Raw genomic sequence first — 18,296 nt, forward strand, 5'->3', positions numbered from 1 at the left:
GGATTTGGGGATAACACTAAGGAGCAGGGCTCCTACCCCGTTTTGTTTCTCATTAATACAGCCCCCTGTTGGCTGACACACCTCTTAAGAACGTTAAAAGTTAAGCTAAGGGCTGTCAAAACCTCAGCTTTCAACTCTAATTAGGATGTGTGGAAAATGCAGAGTAAACAGAATATAGACAAAAACGAATACAAATAAATTAGAAGGGAGAAGTAAAAAACTCTCCCGGAATGTTTATTTCACGTAACAGTTAAAATCTCTAGTTTAAAGGAGAGAAAAGGAAATGTAAATAAATTGCTCCACTTCTGTCATCAACACGATCCAGGTAAATCGTCTGCTGCTGCTCAGTTTGATCAGTCACGATGCACTCGAAACTGCCAGCTTTTTAAGGTGGTCCATGAAGACCTGGAGACTCACATCATCTGTCAGGATTGGAGATCCTGATTCCTGCAGAAAAAAATAAAGAAATAATGACCCCAAGATACTGATGCTAACACAGGGGACAAACTGAAAGCAAATCAAATGTCAGCACTCCGAACTAATTGCCTGCTAAAACAACCACCTTTTTCTCCCCCAAAAGACAGATGCTACTCTCTGGCAACAGCACTGACGTTTATCCTCTTGTACAATCTGAACTGCTGCAGGGAAGTCTCTTCTTCCTAAAGCACTAAGAATTTTGCTGCCCAAAGCTCTACACAAGCAAGGTAAGCAAAGAGGATTTAAAAGTCTGGTATTCTCAGCTAAATTAGATCTGTATGTATCCATATGCTAGTTGCATTTTCCAAAATACTGGAAAGAATATGGGCTTGAAAACTCCATTCTTATCATCCAGTGCTGCTTATCTCATCAACAATCATGACAAGGAACCAAAGACAAATGTAATGCTGTTTGTGGCAACTTGGTGAGACAGGATGGCTGCTGCACACACAAACACTTCCATGTGTATTTTACAGGATTCTCAAGCATGAGCAGCTCTTCCACTGCTTACCTGGCCCCAGGCATAGAGGTTATTGTGGGTCTGAGAAGGATTCACTTTAGATAGGAGGAACCGGGCCTAGAAAGACAAAAGAGGAGTTGGATAAAATGAGAGACCTGTCTGCTCCCTCAGCCTTCCTCTCACCTTAGATGCATGACCAGCAATGTTTCTCTGCTTTTGCAAGGTACTAATTTAACTTAAGCAGGTTTCAAGTCCAGAAATCCCTGCTCCACAGACGACTTGTCTCCCAGGGGCACTGAGTGCCCTGCTACAGCAGGCTGTGCTTGACTGGCAGGGCAGCTCTGATTCCATGGGAAAGGAATCCATGGCAAAGGAAACACCAGCACTGTTCCTCTCTCCGTGCCACATCTGTTCCTCTGAAAAGGGCTCAGTGCAAGACCAGTGTAACAGTGTCAAATTAAAAATCAACACCAAATCTTTGGTTTGGAGCATCAGTTCCTGCCTCTTCCCTGCTATAAACAAACACAGCACACTGCAATTCCAGGAAAAGCAAAAATATAAACAATTTTACATCCTCATTCAGTGTTTGAGGATGAAGAAACAGATGGTCAATCATTCAGCATTACTGCCCTAGCAAGCTAACTCTGGGTACATAACCAAATCATTCATTTCCCACCTTTTTGCTGGGGAATAAAAACATTTCAGCTTTTCCATTTTTTTCCACCCTCAGATTTCATAAGCATATCCAGCAAGTGATCAGCTTATTAAAAGAGAGAGTTGTAGTAAAAGCTGATGAGAAAATATGCAAGCTCTGTACTTTGAAGAGTAAACTTCACTTCTGGTAGTGTTTGACTATCAAAACCATTCTTTCAAAACAACAGAATGAGCCATTTGCTCTAGGCAACAACAGAAAGAGTTTTTCCAGGTTCCTCTTTACCTGACTGCCCCCATGTTCAGTGTGGACATAACGTGGCATTGGAAATCTGGTCTGCAAAATTTCCTGGGCATCATCCAGTGGGGCTTGCAGGAGGTGCTTAAAGTTTTCATATTCAGGCATGTCTTGGTATCCAGCTTTCTGCCACTGTGCAATAGTCTATTGATGGAACAGAGAGGAAATGAAAATGGAGCAAAGATGTCTACAAGTCTCTCCTTTGCATGTCTTAAGGCAGCAGAATGCTACATGTGCTTCTGCTTATGGGGCAAATACACACCTTCACTACTCTGGCTACAACATTACTGTCTGTCCCTGAATTTAAGCACAGGCACCCAACACAAAAGCTGGCAGCAATTTGTGCAACACCAGAGCAATTTATTGAAAATCTTCAATATGTTTTAGCCTGTGCCAACACAGAAATGAAGCATTTGTAAATCACTGACATTTTGAATCTGACTTGGCTTTACAGTATTTTCAAGGTATCCACTTCATGTACTGTATGTATGCAGCAATTCCTCTACACATACACAGGTCAGACACTCGCTCTTCCCTTGTGTGAATTTTACCCAGTTGCTGAGTGTCTTGCTCTGCAACAGAAGACAGAAACTGTTTAAGGTAACTTCAGAAGATTTTCAGAAAGGGCCAGTATCTAAGCACCGTCATGCCTCAGTCATGAGGGAAGGAATATAGCAGCAGCTTCCAAAAACATCCAGTATTTAAAAGCAAAAACTGGAAAACTGCCTAACTGATTTCTTTAAGGGCTGCAATACAGAAGCATGAAAACCCTTTAAGCAGAAGGCTGTCACTTCTTGGAAAATACTGACAACTATGTTAAAATATGTATCATCTTGTAACTCTGCCCTGCTTCATTTCCAGTTTCTCTGGTCTTTTCCAGGCATGGTAAGGAACACCTTCATGGCCAAGCTAACACAACAGCTGCAACTCAGTGCAGAACATATCCTTAGCAACTCCAGCATTATTTCTACTCTGACAGTGGTGGGAACTGTATTCCAACAGGCAGTGTGTATATGACATGGTCATTATGCTGTGTGGGCTTTGCAAGAAGTTAGTTAATATTTCATACCACCAGCAAATCAGTCCACATGCATGGCAGGAGGGAAGAAGCACAAAGAGAGAGAATGAAGGTGTTTCACCATACCTCACCAAGGTAGATAACTATCTGGAAAAAAGTATCCATCAGCAGGATTCTGTCAGGAAGAATACTGCTGCTGTCCAAAAGCACTGGCTGGAGAAAATAAAGAACAAAGTCAGACACCCCTAAGCCCTCAGGTGTCAGCATGCTAGAGAGCAATTTCTATGCCCAAGTGTAATTTGGTATGATCATGAATGTATCTTATCCTTTAATAGTTTCTTTAAAAATCTATAGTGGGCTTTTGGCTGAAATAGTGTTACTTCAACTGAATACTCATTATTTTGGGCTGATTCACCTCTTCCTGGAAAACACAGACTCACCTCAGGAGGCCCATGGAAAGAATAAGCATAAAGGATAGGCTGGATCATAATGAGGGACTGGGTCAGGTCCTGTCTGGCAAAGTGGTGCCGGTAGTAGGAAGATTCATCTGGACTGTTATTGAAGACCTGCAGGAATGGGGAGCGCCGCAGGTGGAAGATGAACTGCACCACAAAGAGCAGTGAGATAAATGTCAGCCAAAAAGTGCTACAACTTCAGCATCAAGTCCAGTATTTTTGAACAGCAAATCTTTGGAAAAAAGTCTACCCCATATTAACTCCTCAGACTTTCTCTCTTATCAGTCTCTTGCAGCACTGAACAACAGGACCAGTCCATTAAATTAAAAAAGCATCTGCTCCTCCCCTCCTGAATCTGATCAATAGTACAAGATATTTTATCATCATTCCCACTCTCTCCTGCACACTTTTCCCATGGCTGCATGAAGTGACATTCTTACCTGAGGGTACAAAGAAAATGATTCTGACAGCCTAAAGGAGTTGGGATCATCTTTGTTGTATTGTCCAAATTTCTGACACTGTAGGAAGCAAAACAGGATACTTCTGTTATCCTCTCTTTTTTCTGTTTTTTTTTTTCCTTTTTTATAATAGAATTTACATCTCTTTTTCTACAGGGTGTTCTTCTGCTAATTTTTAAACAATCAAGGCATGAACCTGACAAGAACAAAGCACTACAACATTTACAGGCTATTTTTAAGTTAGTGGTATCTCTGTCTTACTGGAATGAGAATATTTTGATCTATATATATATTAATAAAATCTAGACTTGAAATTATCCAAGAATGAAAGCAATGATGCCTCTACAGCAACACCCTTTTTTCCCATTAATTCAGGCTATTACACCTAAACTGTTCTGTACACTATAGAACACTTCTTGCAGAACAGCAGCAGACCAGTATTTCACTGTTTCACTGAAAATAAGCATCAGTGGTTTTAGAAATTAAACTCTACATGATCCCACAGTCATTTCAGCACACAGCTTGCCCCTGTTTGTCCTTGCACTCCAATCTCTATTTGACCAGCCTTGTTTTTTTAGGGTCTGATGTGCCATAGGGAATTAGTGTTTGGACAGGACCAACACTGATTTAAACATCTTGGGCTTGTGAAATTCAAAGCAAGAGACAGTAGGAGGTTGCAGAATTAATTCAGATTACAATCCTGAACTTGGCCCACATCTGAATGCTGTGTCCAGCTCTGGGCTCTCCAGTGAAAGACAGACATGGATATACTGGATTGAGTGTAGAAGAGACCACCAAGTTAGTTTAAAAAAACCAAAAAAACCAAACATGAAAAAAAACCAGTGACTGTGATCAGATATTGGAACAGGCTGTCAAGAGAAGCATAAGAAATCCCATCTTTGTAGATCTTCAAAACACAACTGAACAAGACTTGGAGCAACATGCTCTAACTTCAAAGCTGATCCTACTTTAAGCAGGAGGGTTGAACCAGTGACTATCCCACTTGCATTATTCTGTGTTTCACTAGCCCTTATTCAATCTCATCTTTCAGCATGATGGGATGTTCACCTAACCCATCCTAAATTTGCTGATCACACTGGGTTTTGAGTTATTCTAAGTTACAACTATGTGACCACGATGTGAGTACAAACAAAGCAAGTAAATCTGAAAAAAAGACTGCTGTTATCTCTTCCAATTTTCTGAAGCCAAGAATGCCCCAAGCTCAGTGTCTTGGTCTTACCAGCCTGATGAGCTGCCTGTCCAGCCAACGCAGAACATCAGGTCCCTCCTCAGACTCAGCCCTGTACACTCCCAGCCGTGCCATTAGCACAGCAGCTGCCTCCTGGTCAAACGCAGCCTCGATGTGCTGGAGCTGAGTCTGTGCATCTGCCCAGCTGCAGGGTTAGCAAAGGGTTAGTGCCACGTGCATCCATGCAACAAAAAGCCAGGAATCCCAGCACAGACTGAAGCTGAAGTTGCTGCCACTCTGCCAGAGCACTGGCAAGGGGTACTCACTTTCTAGCTATGGTGGTGACACGGATGCGCCTCTGGGTGCTGGAGTGTTGATACTGAGTGACAAACTGCACTGCCCCTCTGCCTCCCTGAGGGATGGGTGCATTGTGCTGCAAATGAAACACAGTCAGACTGCAAAACATGATGGCTTTTCTACAACTCCTCCCAGCTGTAACAAGCCCCCACAGGACATAAGAGAAAGAGACACACGCAAAAAATTTCTGAAATTGTTTCCTCATCACAAAACACTTGGCTGCTTTGCAACCATCCACCTGCAACATGGGCAGTGCCACTGCATTTTCTGGACCTGTAAGAAGCAGTTTGATGAATAAAAATTATTACTAAAAAACAAAAAAGAAGCCAGGACTGACCTGATTCACCACTTCAAAGTAAATGGCCAGAGTTGTACTGGGATCCAGACTACATATTTTCCATTGAGATGTCCCTCCAATTCCAAGTTCCTGCACAGAATCAAAAAGAAAGCCACAATATTCTTCCAGCAGCAGGAAAGGCAATTAAATTGTTAAATTCTGATCAGAAGTACAAGTAATGGCAGGCCTTCCATATTCCTTACTTTTTGGCTGTGAATTAAGTTACTGAAGGCCATCAGTTAAAAGAAAGTCTTAGAAAGCAAGAATTTAGTCTAGAAAAGGCTGCAATTTCCTAGGGATATTTTTAGGAAAACTCTGACATTCTAGTTCAACTGTAAGTCTAGATAGAAACTTTGCACTGTATATTTACTTCTTTATTAAAGGTTTTTTCATGTCACAAACTTACATTTTCAGAGACACATGGCCCTTTAGCATTCAGGGATATACATGGTCCAATGGCTCCTGCAATTTTCAGCTCCCTGGAGGTCTTGAACAAGGTAAAAAAAAGTTGGTTGTTGGTTTTCTTTTTTTTTTCCATGAAGTCAGTAAAATAGAATGCACACAGTCTAAATTAGTTGCTCAGCTTTAATGAGATGGTATTTTCCCAGACCATCCACTGCAACAATTAGTGAAGGTAAGAGAATATACAGAGCCACATTTCAAAAATGAAGACATATTTATAGGGATGAAACAGTATGAACTGTTCTTTGTTGAGTGAGGAGAGGCTGTTTCAAAATAAAAAAGAAACAACCACACAAACCAAACCAAACAAAAAAATCCCAAACAACAACAACAAAACAAAAACAACCCTAAAAAATTACTAAGCTTCCAAATAAATATCCCTCCAGTACAGTGCTTCTCCCAAAGAAGCACTTCATCTGACCTCAAACATCCCATAGACTCAATTTTTAATTACCAGCACTTATATTACCCCATTACTGTCATTCAATCAAACTCATCTCTCACCTTCACATCCAGATTTGCACCAAAAGCCATCCGAAATTCCCCATTGTAGCCTTTGCTGAATACCCGCTGGAAGGTCTGCTTGAAGAGAGAAGTGTTGAAGGAGTCTCCCATCACCATGTGTCCTCTGGGAAAGAAACAAACAAGGGAACTGAAGCAACTGGGAACCAGAAGTACAAAGAACCTCTGACACATGCAAACACATGCAGTTACTGCTTTAGAGCATGCCTTTGCATAGGCAGGATTCAAAGCAGGGACTGCAGATTCACAGATGCCTCTTACAAAGCCACACAGGTTAGTGTTCCACCTTTGTCAGTTTTGTTTCTCAACTCTATTCCTTGCCATTGCTTCAGCTGCCTTCAAAACCTTTGTGTTTCAACCCTGGAAAGCTCTTTGCTCAGCCCTGAGGAGGGCTGGAACCACCCACACCACACCAGAGGTGGATGCACCACTGCAGCACAAGGGAAGTGCTGGGGCTCCCCTAAATGCCCTGACCAGATGCAGCCCAGTAACACAACCACAGGGTCAGTCTCTGTTCTCCCTGCTGAGCACTGAGGGGTTATTTACAAACACCCTGCACTTGCAGTAAGACTTGCCAAGTCCCCAAAAGGCCTGGGTTAACACAAAGCCTTCCTCACAGAGACAATTTCCAGCAGTATGGAACACAGATATTTACCCCTTAGAGATGTCACTTAAAACTAGGCCCAGGGAAGTCAAGAATCACTGGAGAAAGCATAAGCAAGCTGTTAAGCAGAGAAAGTCCAGCCCACACAAGGGCTGAGTTTTCTAACAGCTAATTCACATGCTGCTTTGAGTCTCCAGAAACGTGGACTGGGATCAGGTGAAGCTTGCCATATAATTCCTGGCAAATTCAAACCACAGTTTAGAACAGAACAATGTCTGCCAGCACAGCACACTTAACTGCTTCCTGAACTACTCTCCCCCTCCAAAAAAAGCCCCAAAAAGCAGGTGCCAGCTGTGTGCAGCCCTGCTGTGAACATACCCAGTGAGGTTTGCACAGCACTTCATCTCCAGCAGCCCTGTCTGGTCCAGGGCACAGGTGTAGATGTCGATGCAGTGCCCGTTGGCCGCAGAGCGGTTGGCCAGGCTCTCGTAGTGCTGGGAACACACACGAGGGTTAGGAGGCTGCAGTGTGCAATTTCTGCTGCTCCCCACCTCAGGCCAACACAAGGTACACATGAGGCAATCACCAGTGCTGTGGTAACTAAAGACATGTTGGCTGAAGCACACTGCCACCTTCTAGGTTAAGGGATGGGTTTGGATGAGCCTGAGTTTATTGTCTCAAATACAAAAAGTGCATAAATAACATGGGATTATCTAGTTTGTGATGATGTGGTGGGAACCCAAGGATATCCAGGTAATGGTTAAGAGAACAGGTGTCATCCTGCTGACAGACACATTTCATATCTGACATTTTTACTATTTTAATGATTGTTTTATATGTCAAGAAAACAAAGGAGGCTTTCTGGAAATAACCAGTTCTTGGGAGACAGATTTTTTCCTCTCCAGAAGAAGATGCAATGATGTGGATGAACAAATTCTCCACTCACCATCAGCTAAGAAACAACACTGAAATACTTTCTTCTCTGAGAAGGCACAAGACCATGATAGACAACTAATGAGAAAGAAGCTTTTTTTATCCTGCTGTTAACCATCCTCATAATTAGTGTACACAAAAACTCAGATTATTTCAAGGACAACCATGCAACTCATGTAGTGTTCTAATACAACATTCAGCTTCAGGTTTTAAACACACTCATCAAGCCCTAGTACCTACTTTGGTGGCCTTCTTCATGAACCTTGCATTATCCTTCTCTATGTCATGCCAGGAACGGATGGGTGTTTTCAGCTCATCTCCCACCACCATGCCTGGCCCTTGTGTTGGTGGCCCACCTGTGAACAGCATTATTCTAGCCCCTGTGTTTGGAAATGTGCCCTAAAATAAAAACAAATACTTACATCAGAGAGGGGGATGAGGAAAAGAAAAAGGGAACTGATTAAATGGCAGCAATGCTTTCTTTAGAAAACTGTCTGCACGTGCTTCTGCAATGTCAGTGGGGACCTGTCCCTGCTAGAGGCTGCCTTGATAAATAGTGATGCATTTCCTGACAGTCACAGCACTCAGGTGAAGTTTAAACTCAAACCACGTGAAGCTTCATGTCTTCAAAACAGGAAGCAGGCACTTTCTGTTCTCTTCACTTATATCTTAGATTATACTTTTAAAAATCCAATGCATATATTACCTCTTGTGTGACAACACATACAAGAATCAGAGACCTTTAAACACCTGCAAATTCCACCATTTAGATGGAACCTTCCAGCCCACTCTCTATCAGCTGGTGCTAGCACAGCTCAAATGTCAGTAGAGACAAACTGCACCTCTGCACCCACCTGTAACCCAGGTGCACTGACATCTGCACTCATCTCAGCAAGCACAGCCATGTGCTCACTTTGACCTGCTCATCTCAAACAGCATTAAAAGTACCTCCAATAAGCCAACTGCAATTGAAAGGGCCACTCCAGTAGAACGTAAGGGTCTCTTTCCCTGGGTCACTGGCCACGGGTCCCTTTGCAGCTCTCCAAGCAGATCTGTTAAATTCATGTCAATCTTATGCACGGGCTGTAGGAACCTGCAAAAATTCAAATACAGTGTTTTCTGCTTCTAAGTTCAGAGAAGAAAAGAAGTGCCTCTTTGTTCCTGGCACACATAAATTGTACTGAGACAGTAATCAGAAGTAAAGAAACGTGCATGTCTTTTTACATCCAAGCTCTCCAAGATAACAAACCTGTGCAAAATAAAAAAAAATGATCAAAGCAAGACATCAGGAACTGACAAGGTGGCAAAGTCACACAAATAACAGGAAAGAGGTGAGTTTGTTGAAAGGCATGAGAGCTATCAGTGAAAAAGAGAAGCTGAGAAAGAGAAAACTGTTCCATGGAGGTAGAATAACTGTGACAAGATGATACCATTTAAATCTTCTTTCCCCTCTTGGGAAACCCAGGATTAGAAGTAGGACCCACAGGCATAAAGGGACATAAAACACCTGCCCTGCTGTGTACTGTGATGGTAAAACTTACCTGCTGGAAATAACAGGTTGCTCTGGAGTTTGAAGAGATCTTCCTTGCTGCATGGGGACAGCTGGCCTCGAAAGCCCAAGCATATCCTAATAACAGTAAAGAGGAGACAGAGGAGATGTACTATTTAAACACTAAACATGTTATTTATATAATTATTATTTAATATACCCTGAGGCCTACAATACTGCAGCATTAAATATACTTAAATCTGTAAAATTATTCATTTTTGCACTGCCATTAGGAATGGATCATGGTCCATTGTGAGATATACAAACTCAGTGTTGAACAAGCTACCAAAAAATTTACAAAGGCAGAAAGACAGGACAGATAGTAGGAGGGCAACAGGCTCACAGTTGAGAGCACTAAGCCCTCCTTTCTTCAGAGAGCCCAGTGTTTGAGAGTCCAACAGAGCTGAGAGGTACAAGCCCCTGGCCTGAGGGATGGCAGAGCACACCTGTATTTGCTTGGCTGTCAGGTCCTTGGTGCCCCGGAACACGTAGCTCTTGGAAATCCCTTCACAGCTCAGCTCGTGAACCTGGACCATCCTGCCAAAAGTGATGAGCCCTACTAGGGCATCAGGAGGCAGCAGGCTCAGGGACATCTGCAGGGATTCCTTCAGGGCCTGCAAATCCTCCTCTTCCAAGCACGTGTCCACAACATACAGGAAGATCAACGGCATCTGCGGGCCTCGCTGATGTGGGAAGAAATGACATTTTACTAAGCCTCCAGCCAAGGGATAAAATGAGCCCCTTTTTAAGTACCTTGCAGATATGGTATTTATTTGCATTATTGTAAGAAAATTTTACACATGTATCATTTGTCACAAACAAGACAATTCTGGGAGCTTCAAACTCGCCTGTGGTTCATTTACCTGCACTATATATTCAATTGTTGAAAACTGAGGCATAAGTTCTGCTGGCTGATTGACTTCAGAAATGCCTGCATATGCTGGGGGAAACTGAAAAAGAGAACAAAAAATTAGGACAAGGAAGCTGCAGGGCAAAAATGTAGGGCTCTCCTCTGCAGCACAGAGCCTGCCCTGCTGATGATGAGGTTATTCAAGTTTTATTTATTGTCACTGCACAAACCTGATTAATTCATGGTAAAAAACCCACAGTGCTTTTCATAAGTACAGACCACAAGTGGCCAGCAGGATGGACAGCTGTTCAGTCCAGTGTAAATAAAAGGTAAGGCTAAAGCAGCAACAATGTATTAGTTGAAATTCTTTTAGCCATACTTTCTTATGGCAAAAGTCTACTCAAATCTAATGAATTCCATATTCTGCTGGAATAGCAAATATTGAATGCAAAAACCACACTGGGACACATGGAATAAAACAGCATTTTTATCTCCTTACTATACTCTGCATGCCAGTAAGATCACTGACAAGATGTCAGGTAAAGCAGACTGTACTCTGGCCTGTGTTCAGCAAGAGAAGAAGGCCAAGGGAAGAGATCTAGAGAAGCAGAATTTATGTTTAATGTTCAGAGAAGGCCATCAATAAAGTGTTCACTGAAAAGGTGGAAGTGCTTTTTCCAACTTACCTGGTTTCTCTGAAAACAGAAGTTACAAGCCCAAAGCTTGGCCCGATAGTCAACCTGGCTGCAAGGGAAAGATGAGGCACTGGTGTGACTTCAGGAACAGAATTTTACAGCACAGCTTCACAATCAATTCAGTAAGCCATGCTGATTCACAGCACTGAGGAAGAAATAGACACACCAGCTGGAACAGCAAGTGTTTTAGGGACTCAGACTCTTGTCCAATTACCAGGAAGTTAATTACCTAATCCAGCCCTGCCATTTCCAGGCTTGTCAGCATGAGGGACCACTGACAGCTCTCTGAAGCTCAGCCCTTGGCAAACACAGACTTGAGTCTAATAATTCTTCCACTACACTTAAGTTCATCTCATTGTCTCAATGTTTGTGCAGCTGCAGCACACAAGCGCTCCAGTCTCAGAGCAGCAGGAGCCACCTACCCAGATCTTGTGCAAACACAGAACAAACAGGCTGTTCCCTGTCCCACAGAGTTTACTCTCCTCAGCCCAGTACATCTTGCTAGTGCCTTGCCACATTCTCATTCCATGGCTTTGATCTCATTTCACTTCCACTTACTGGCACTCCCTGCTTTTTCTCAGCCCAACACCACACTCTGAGTACGCATGATCATCACATGATTTTGGGACCAAGATATTCCTCTAAAATTATTTCATTATGCTCATACTGGGACAGACCTACAATCAGCAGAATGTGTAGGAAGCAGGGAAACAAGTGAACATCACAGTCCAGAGCACAATATCAGTATAATGGGCATCTTTGTCTATTATGAGTTTCCTCTTTCACCATAAAATTCTCTGGGATGATGAGAGAACTCTCTGCCTTAACAGCCTCCCCAGAGACCCTCCTGTCTCCTCTGCTCTAGCCAGCTCTAATAACAGGCATGTTGATGCATGGACTTTAACAAGCTCACCACATCTAAATGAAAGAGGCTGCCAGGCATTGGGCAGAGAAAAAGAGGAATAAGAAAGCAGTGAACTTCAGCTGAAAATCAGGTACTATCCAGCCACTTCCAACATCCCCAGCCAAGCAATTCCTACCAGAGTGGGTTGAGCACAGCTTTGCAGGTTGGCCTGCTGCAAAGCACTGGTTCATACTGCACGGGGGGCAGGTCCAGGCGCTCCTTCAGCGGGGTCAGGAGACAGGCCAGGGGCACCACCATCCTTGTGGCCTCCAGCCTGCTGGAGGGCCACACATTCCAGCTGAAGCGCACTCCATCACGCTCCTCATTCTGCTGGATGAACTCCAGGTACGTTGCCATGGCCCTGCAGAAGCTCTGGAAGGACAGAAGAAGGCAAGTTTAGGCAGCAGCCACTTGTGTGGACAACAGGCCTGCAGAGGAACTCAGCAGATCAACTACAGGTGGGGGCACAAAACACTGCAGGACAAAGCCAAGACACTACAGTGAATTAATCCCATTACCAAATGAACCATGTGACTCCATTAATCTCTTCTGTCCAGTGCTCTCATCAACATTACAGCAAATTGAAACACCACCAGAAACAACAAAGAAACAAGGAAAGCGGACACTCAAAGTAAGAATGCAAGAAGGCACTTTTTTCTTATGATTCACATTTAATATCTCAAAATCTAATCAGCTTCATGCTGGCCTCTAGACAATCCTGCTTGACTGGGGCAGTAAAGGAAAACAGGCCAGATTTGCAACACATTCAGAATCCTTCAGCTGAAACACTGCAGGGAGAAAAGGAGGCCAAGTCTGAGACCAAAATAATCACAAATGTCACCAAGCTGCCAGCCTGACCTGCTTACAAAGTGAAAGGAGTACATGAAAAAATGTCAAAAAAAGGTCTTTTGGATATCCACTCTGCATGGCATCATTGTCCCTCTGCCAGTAAGGACCTCGGAACTGAGAGTCCAGCAGACTTCAGAAAACATCAAGGAGGAATATCCCCAACACAACAGAGGAGTCATTCTCTGTGTCATCTCACTTAACTCTTCAATATAAGCCACAAAGAAGAGTTTCCAGGCCATCACTACTATTGATTTCTCTGAGAAAGACAAGGACAAGCCTACCAAAAAACTTACTTGTCAAATCCATACCACAAACACCACACAGCACTAGCAGCAACTCACAGAGCCAAAAGCAGCAGCTCCACAATTTGCTTCAGAAGCTCCAGGATTACCTTATTCCTGGTCCTCACTGCAGGTGGGATATTCAGGAGGGCCACACACATGAGAAATCAGAAGCAGCACCTCACCTCAGAGAGGGGGAAGTTTTGGTGTCACATTTTCCTACAGAACTCCAAATTCACTAACATTTTCCTCTTCCTTGCTGTTAAGAATGTAAATCAAGCTTAGGGAGAGTTACCCCTTGTTTCCACCCCTGTCACTGGATGGACAAACAGAAGGGCTCACAACACATCCCCACCACAAACAGGTCTGTCAAGGTGAAAATCGGAGCTGAGTCTGCCTGTAGAAGATCCTGCACATCAGAACAGCAGTATAAACATTTGACATCTCAGGCATGCAGCATAGTTAAAGTGCAAATTTATTCCATGTTTTTCCAGCTGCAGCCCAGCAACCCTTCCCTGCCCCAGGCAGAGCCTCCAGTGCCACGGGCTGTGTTTGCCATGGGCTGTGCCCTACTCTGGGGTCAGGGCAGGTGTAATCACCCAGCTGCTGCACTTGCTGTAGGGACACCAGAGATCCCCAGCGCAGCCACAGACCCCAGACCACTAATCCAGCGCGGCCTTAGGGCCAAGCACCGACCCGCTGCCCCGCTGCAGGGGCACTGCTGACCCTGCACAGGGCTCACACTGCCCTGCCCTGGGGCACTGCCGATCCCCAGCCCGGCCACAGCCAACCGAGCCCGCGCCGCTCTGCGGGACACCGCTGAGCCCCGCAAAGCACCGCGGCACCGACCACTGACCGCCCCCCAGACCCCTGTAGGGGACACACCGCCCCCTCACTGGGGCCGTCACTGACTGCCTCACACCGCCTCCCTTCAGGGGACACAGACGCCCCGCCGTTCCCATTCCCGTTCCCGTTCCCGTTCCCCCGGAGCCCCGCCGCTCCCACCTGCCCGCGCCGCTCGCGCCGCTCCCTCCCGGCACGCCCCGCGCGCACGCCAAGGCCACCTCAGCGGTACGCGCTGCCCGCAGCCAAGATGGCGGCGGCCGCCGCACACCCGCCCCGCTCCGCTGAGGCGCCGCCGCCATCTTGGCTGAGGGCACGCCGCGCCGCCTTTCGGAAGGAGGAGAGAGACCTGCCCCTACCAAACATGGCGGGGTGGCGGCGGAGGGGTGTCCCTGGTACATGGCGGGGTGCGGAGCTACGTTGTACCCACATCTGCTTGAGGCCACAGTGCTTCATCGTTCTGCCAGGAAATCGGAGCCCCAGCCTACTGGGGAGACGCCTGCAGTGCCCAGACCCTCTGGAGAGGAGAGGTCCAGGGATGGGCACAGTTTTCAGGGAGCCTGTGGATATGAGGTAAAGGTTTGCCACACCTGACTTGCCCCGGAAATTTGTCTCTGCCTTGAAATTAGGCAAATACATTCCGTCTTCCATGCTTCCATCTTGTGTTGCTTCCCAGACTCCTTTCCAAAGCCAGGGAGGTCAGGCCTTTTCCCAGTGAGCCCAAGACAGGAATTCCCTGCAGCTTTGTGTAGTGCTGTGCAAGTGGTGAATGCATGGATGCAAATCCATTCCTGAATCCTGCAGACTTTCACACATATTCGAGGTGCAAAGGCATTGCAGTGAAATAGCTCAGTTTGCTTCTAACAGTTTGGGTGTTTGCCTTACATTCATGCAGTGGTCAGCTTACAAATATCCCCCAGGCTTCCACATGGGCACCACTACACCATTGCTTTAAAAAATAAAAATTATCACCCTGTGATCAAGCCTACTCATCCATGCACTGTCCAGCTCTGGTTTCTTGGTATTTTTTGTTTGGTTGAGGTTTTTTTTCCCTGTTTTTTTTCTTTTAAATGCAACAGAAATCTGTGTTTGGAATGTGCAGAGTACAGCTCCAGGTCCAAAACAAAGCAAAATGAAATGCTGTCTGAGGTGGACATTCGTTTTGCCTTTCCAGCTTCCTGACATCCCAGATACAGTGGGAATAAAAAAGTAGAAGCATATTACTGATGTGTGTGTGCTGAAGTGTGTAAAATTCAAATCACTAGTATTGCTAGCATTCTCAGACCCAGGACTGAGGAGGGAGAAAAGCAACTCTGCTCTTCTGAAGCCTGTTTGTTTACATCTTCCTCCCAGGATCCAGGACTTCAAGGCCATAGTGCACTCCTCTGCAAACATTAGATTAACTAAAACATTGAGCAACTATTGTGAGTTTGTGTCCTGCTTTCAACTTTCAGAGTTAATTTTCCTCCCTCTGAGCTGGTTTAGTGCTGCATTCTTGATTTAGGATTAGGAAGATGTTAATAGCACTCTGATAATTTAACTCTTGCTGAGTAGTTCTTATGCTAAGTCAAGGACTTCGGGTTCTCATGCTGTCCTGCCAGCCAGGGAGCTGGGGGTGCATGAGAATTTGGAAGGATTCAAAGGCAGGATAACTGATCCCAAGTGGCTCAAGGGATATTCCTTACTCCTTATTCTATGGTGTCATGCTGAACAATAAAACTGGGGGGAATTGGCTGCTGGTTTCCAGCCCACTGCTCTGGCACTTCTTGGGCAGCAGTCAGCAGAGGAGAAGGAACTGTATTGTTCATTTCTTGATTTATATAATCTCTTACCATTATTTTCCCTTCCTTTTCTGTCAAAAAGTAGGAGAAAGGAAAACACCACAGGCTGCCCAACTTGGTTTGTGTTTAACAGCTGAAGGACAAGAGAGCTTTGAGCTCTAGTTCCTGTCCTCCCCCTTCCCCAGAAGATCTCCCAGAGTGAGCAAAGTGCAATGATCAACTTTCTCGTGTTGGAAGTGAACATTTTCAGTGAGAACTTGGACACCATTTGTGAAGTTTGTCACGATACCTTTTAGGCTGCAAGCTAAGCTGGGTTCATTGTAGCTGAGGAGGGCCTAGCCATGCATTTCTCACAGGAGAAAGGACAGAAAGTCCCAGCCAAGCAGAGCAAGAAGAGGTAAAGGTGGTCTGTGTGTGGCAGAGGACAGCTCTGTTTGAGGTGTCTGAACCCTGTTTCAAAGCATCAAATGTGTAGCAGCAATATGAGACCCTGTTGTCTCCACTCACTATAGTTTCCTCCCAAAATCTGCTCTGCATGTGGAGGCAAAAGGGAAACCAGTGTGGCTTTTTCCCTGTTGAAGTCCTGGGGGAGCCATCCCAGGAAGAGCCAGGAGATGGTGCTCTAACAGCACCAGAGGAACAACAATTACCCATCACACCTCCAAAGGGTCAGTTGCCATCAAAGTAAAAATAGAAAACCCCCATTTAACCAACCAACCCCAGGAAAAAACTCAGCCACGGGGTAAATGTTTTCACTACCAAAGCTTCAAGTTTGCCATTTTGAACTTTGGAGTTCAAAGGCTACAGCTGTACACTGTCCATTCACAATGCAGCCAGCTACCACAGTCAATGTTTCTCTTGGAATAAAAAAACAATTTTGCATTTGATTCCAAGAGAAAATGGCATCTGGGTGTGCCCACCCTCCAACTTGCCTTTGGGTACTACTTTGGGTACTACTAGTGAGGAACCACTCAAAAAAGCCTCATGGGTTGATCAGGGCTCATGAAAACAAGCATGAGTTCTCTCCAGCTCAGGAGGGATCTCATGGTCCTGCAGCAGCTGAACTCTGAGCTCTTGTATGAGGCCTGCAAAAATAATGCTTCCAATTTGTCATCCATGTTTTAAGGGATAATTCAGATTTTTACACATAAGTGTTTTCATATTGAGTACTGGAGCTACTAGAATACCTTCCTCAAAACATTACATTTCATACCAGTTTGGAATAGGCACAGCTTTGCCAGGGAGAAGATTGACAAAACTCAGGACACTACTGATGCTTTTAGCATTTACTCCCTTTTCAGAAAAGAATGTCAAGCTGATAGATCAGCCAGGTTCAAGAGAAACCAAAGTGACAGAAAGGTACTTTCTCTCATTCATGTAGAAATAGCTAGACAGATTCCTGCCTGTAAGAAACAAAACTATTCCCTTACTATTACTATTCCCTTATAGGCACTTTTCCCCAAATCTGAGAAGTCTTGTTACAGCTTCAACACTAAGAAGTTTCAGATACCACAAAGGTCATCTAAGCCAGATAAATCCAATGCAAAAATTTAAAGAGCTTAATAAACCATCTATCTACTTCCTAAAGCTGTTCACTGAGGAGAAGCCTTCTCTCCTTTTTCTTACTGCCAATGAATGAGATAATAGAGCATAAAGTGACTTACCTGCATGATAACTTCCTGGGAAGCAACAGGACTTTATCTTCTAGCTGCAGTAGAGCACAGATACTGTTATCTCTGCAGCAGCAGGACTCAGGACCCCTTTATCAGGTCCCCTTTGAAGACAGGAAGACAAAGGCAACCCCAGCCCCACATCCCAGTGAAATTTCCTTGGGTGGAACAAAGGATGTCTGATCAAAGGCTCCCTCCAGGTAAGAGGGCAGCATTTCCCCCTTGGCTTCTCTGTGCTGACTGGTTAAAGGGGCAGAGGAATAACAAAGCTCCAGTCATTTCACACCCACATCTCTTTTGTAAGAGCTCTTCTGCCTCTGTGGAGATATGCATTCCTTTTACCTGGAGACAGCACTGCAGCAAAAGGAAAGCCAGCTAGGGGTGCTCACCTTGCTGGGACAGTCAAAGTCCTTCCATGGACTTGCCAGCTTATCAGTGCTCATTGTTTGCTGCAGTACACACCTAACTGCTCCCACACAGGGAGCCTTTGCCTCTGCATCCATACCCTCCCTGCATGGGACAGGAACCATGGGAGGTTTTTATGTTCTTTGTATAGCACTTATCCCCATTAGCCTTTTCTCTTGTGGAAAACATACCTTCCCAGAACATCTCAAAATTGCAGTGGAGATATCCATGCATGTGACACAGCTGTA

At 44.7% G+C, this 18,296-nt stretch overlaps 1 protein-coding gene across 4 annotated transcripts; it reads right to left on the bottom strand.

Moving 5' to 3' along the window:
* Positions 1 to 199: 199 nt before the first annotated feature.
* On the bottom strand, positions 200 to 14,533 carry SEC23B (SEC23 homolog B, COPII coat complex component). Of its 4 annotated transcripts, XM_079297586.1 has the most exons (21): positions 14,355 to 14,416; positions 13,460 to 13,746; positions 12,356 to 12,591; positions 11,307 to 11,364; positions 10,634 to 10,720; positions 10,217 to 10,453; positions 9,763 to 9,848; positions 9,170 to 9,314; positions 8,462 to 8,620; positions 7,667 to 7,782; positions 6,667 to 6,790; positions 6,107 to 6,187; positions 5,701 to 5,790; positions 5,333 to 5,439; positions 5,058 to 5,211; positions 3,800 to 3,877; positions 3,345 to 3,506; positions 3,031 to 3,117; positions 1,875 to 2,030; positions 989 to 1,054; positions 200 to 447 (listed from the first exon to the last, which is right to left on the bottom strand). In XM_079297586.1, exons 2-21 carry the CDS (start codon positions 13,508 to 13,510, stop codon positions 358 to 360), a joined length of 2,370 nt encoding a protein of 789 aa, XP_079153712.1. In that variant the 5' UTR covers positions 13,511 to 13,746; positions 14,355 to 14,416; the 3' UTR covers positions 200 to 357. The 4 variants fall into 4 exon arrangements, with proteins under 4 accessions (XP_079153712.1, XP_079153714.1, XP_079153713.1 ...); XM_079297588.1 differs by lacking the exon at positions 13,460 to 13,746 and having other exon boundaries at positions 12,356 to 12,647; positions 14,355 to 14,533; XM_079297587.1 differs by lacking the exon at positions 13,460 to 13,746 and having other exon boundaries at positions 14,355 to 14,486.
* Between the last annotated feature and the right edge of the window lie 3,763 nt (positions 14,534 to 18,296).

This window comes from Erithacus rubecula (assembly GCF_903797595.1).
Source record: "Erithacus rubecula genome assembly, chromosome: 2".
In the NCBI taxonomy this organism is placed as follows: domain Eukaryota; kingdom Metazoa; phylum Chordata; class Aves; order Passeriformes; family Muscicapidae; genus Erithacus; species Erithacus rubecula.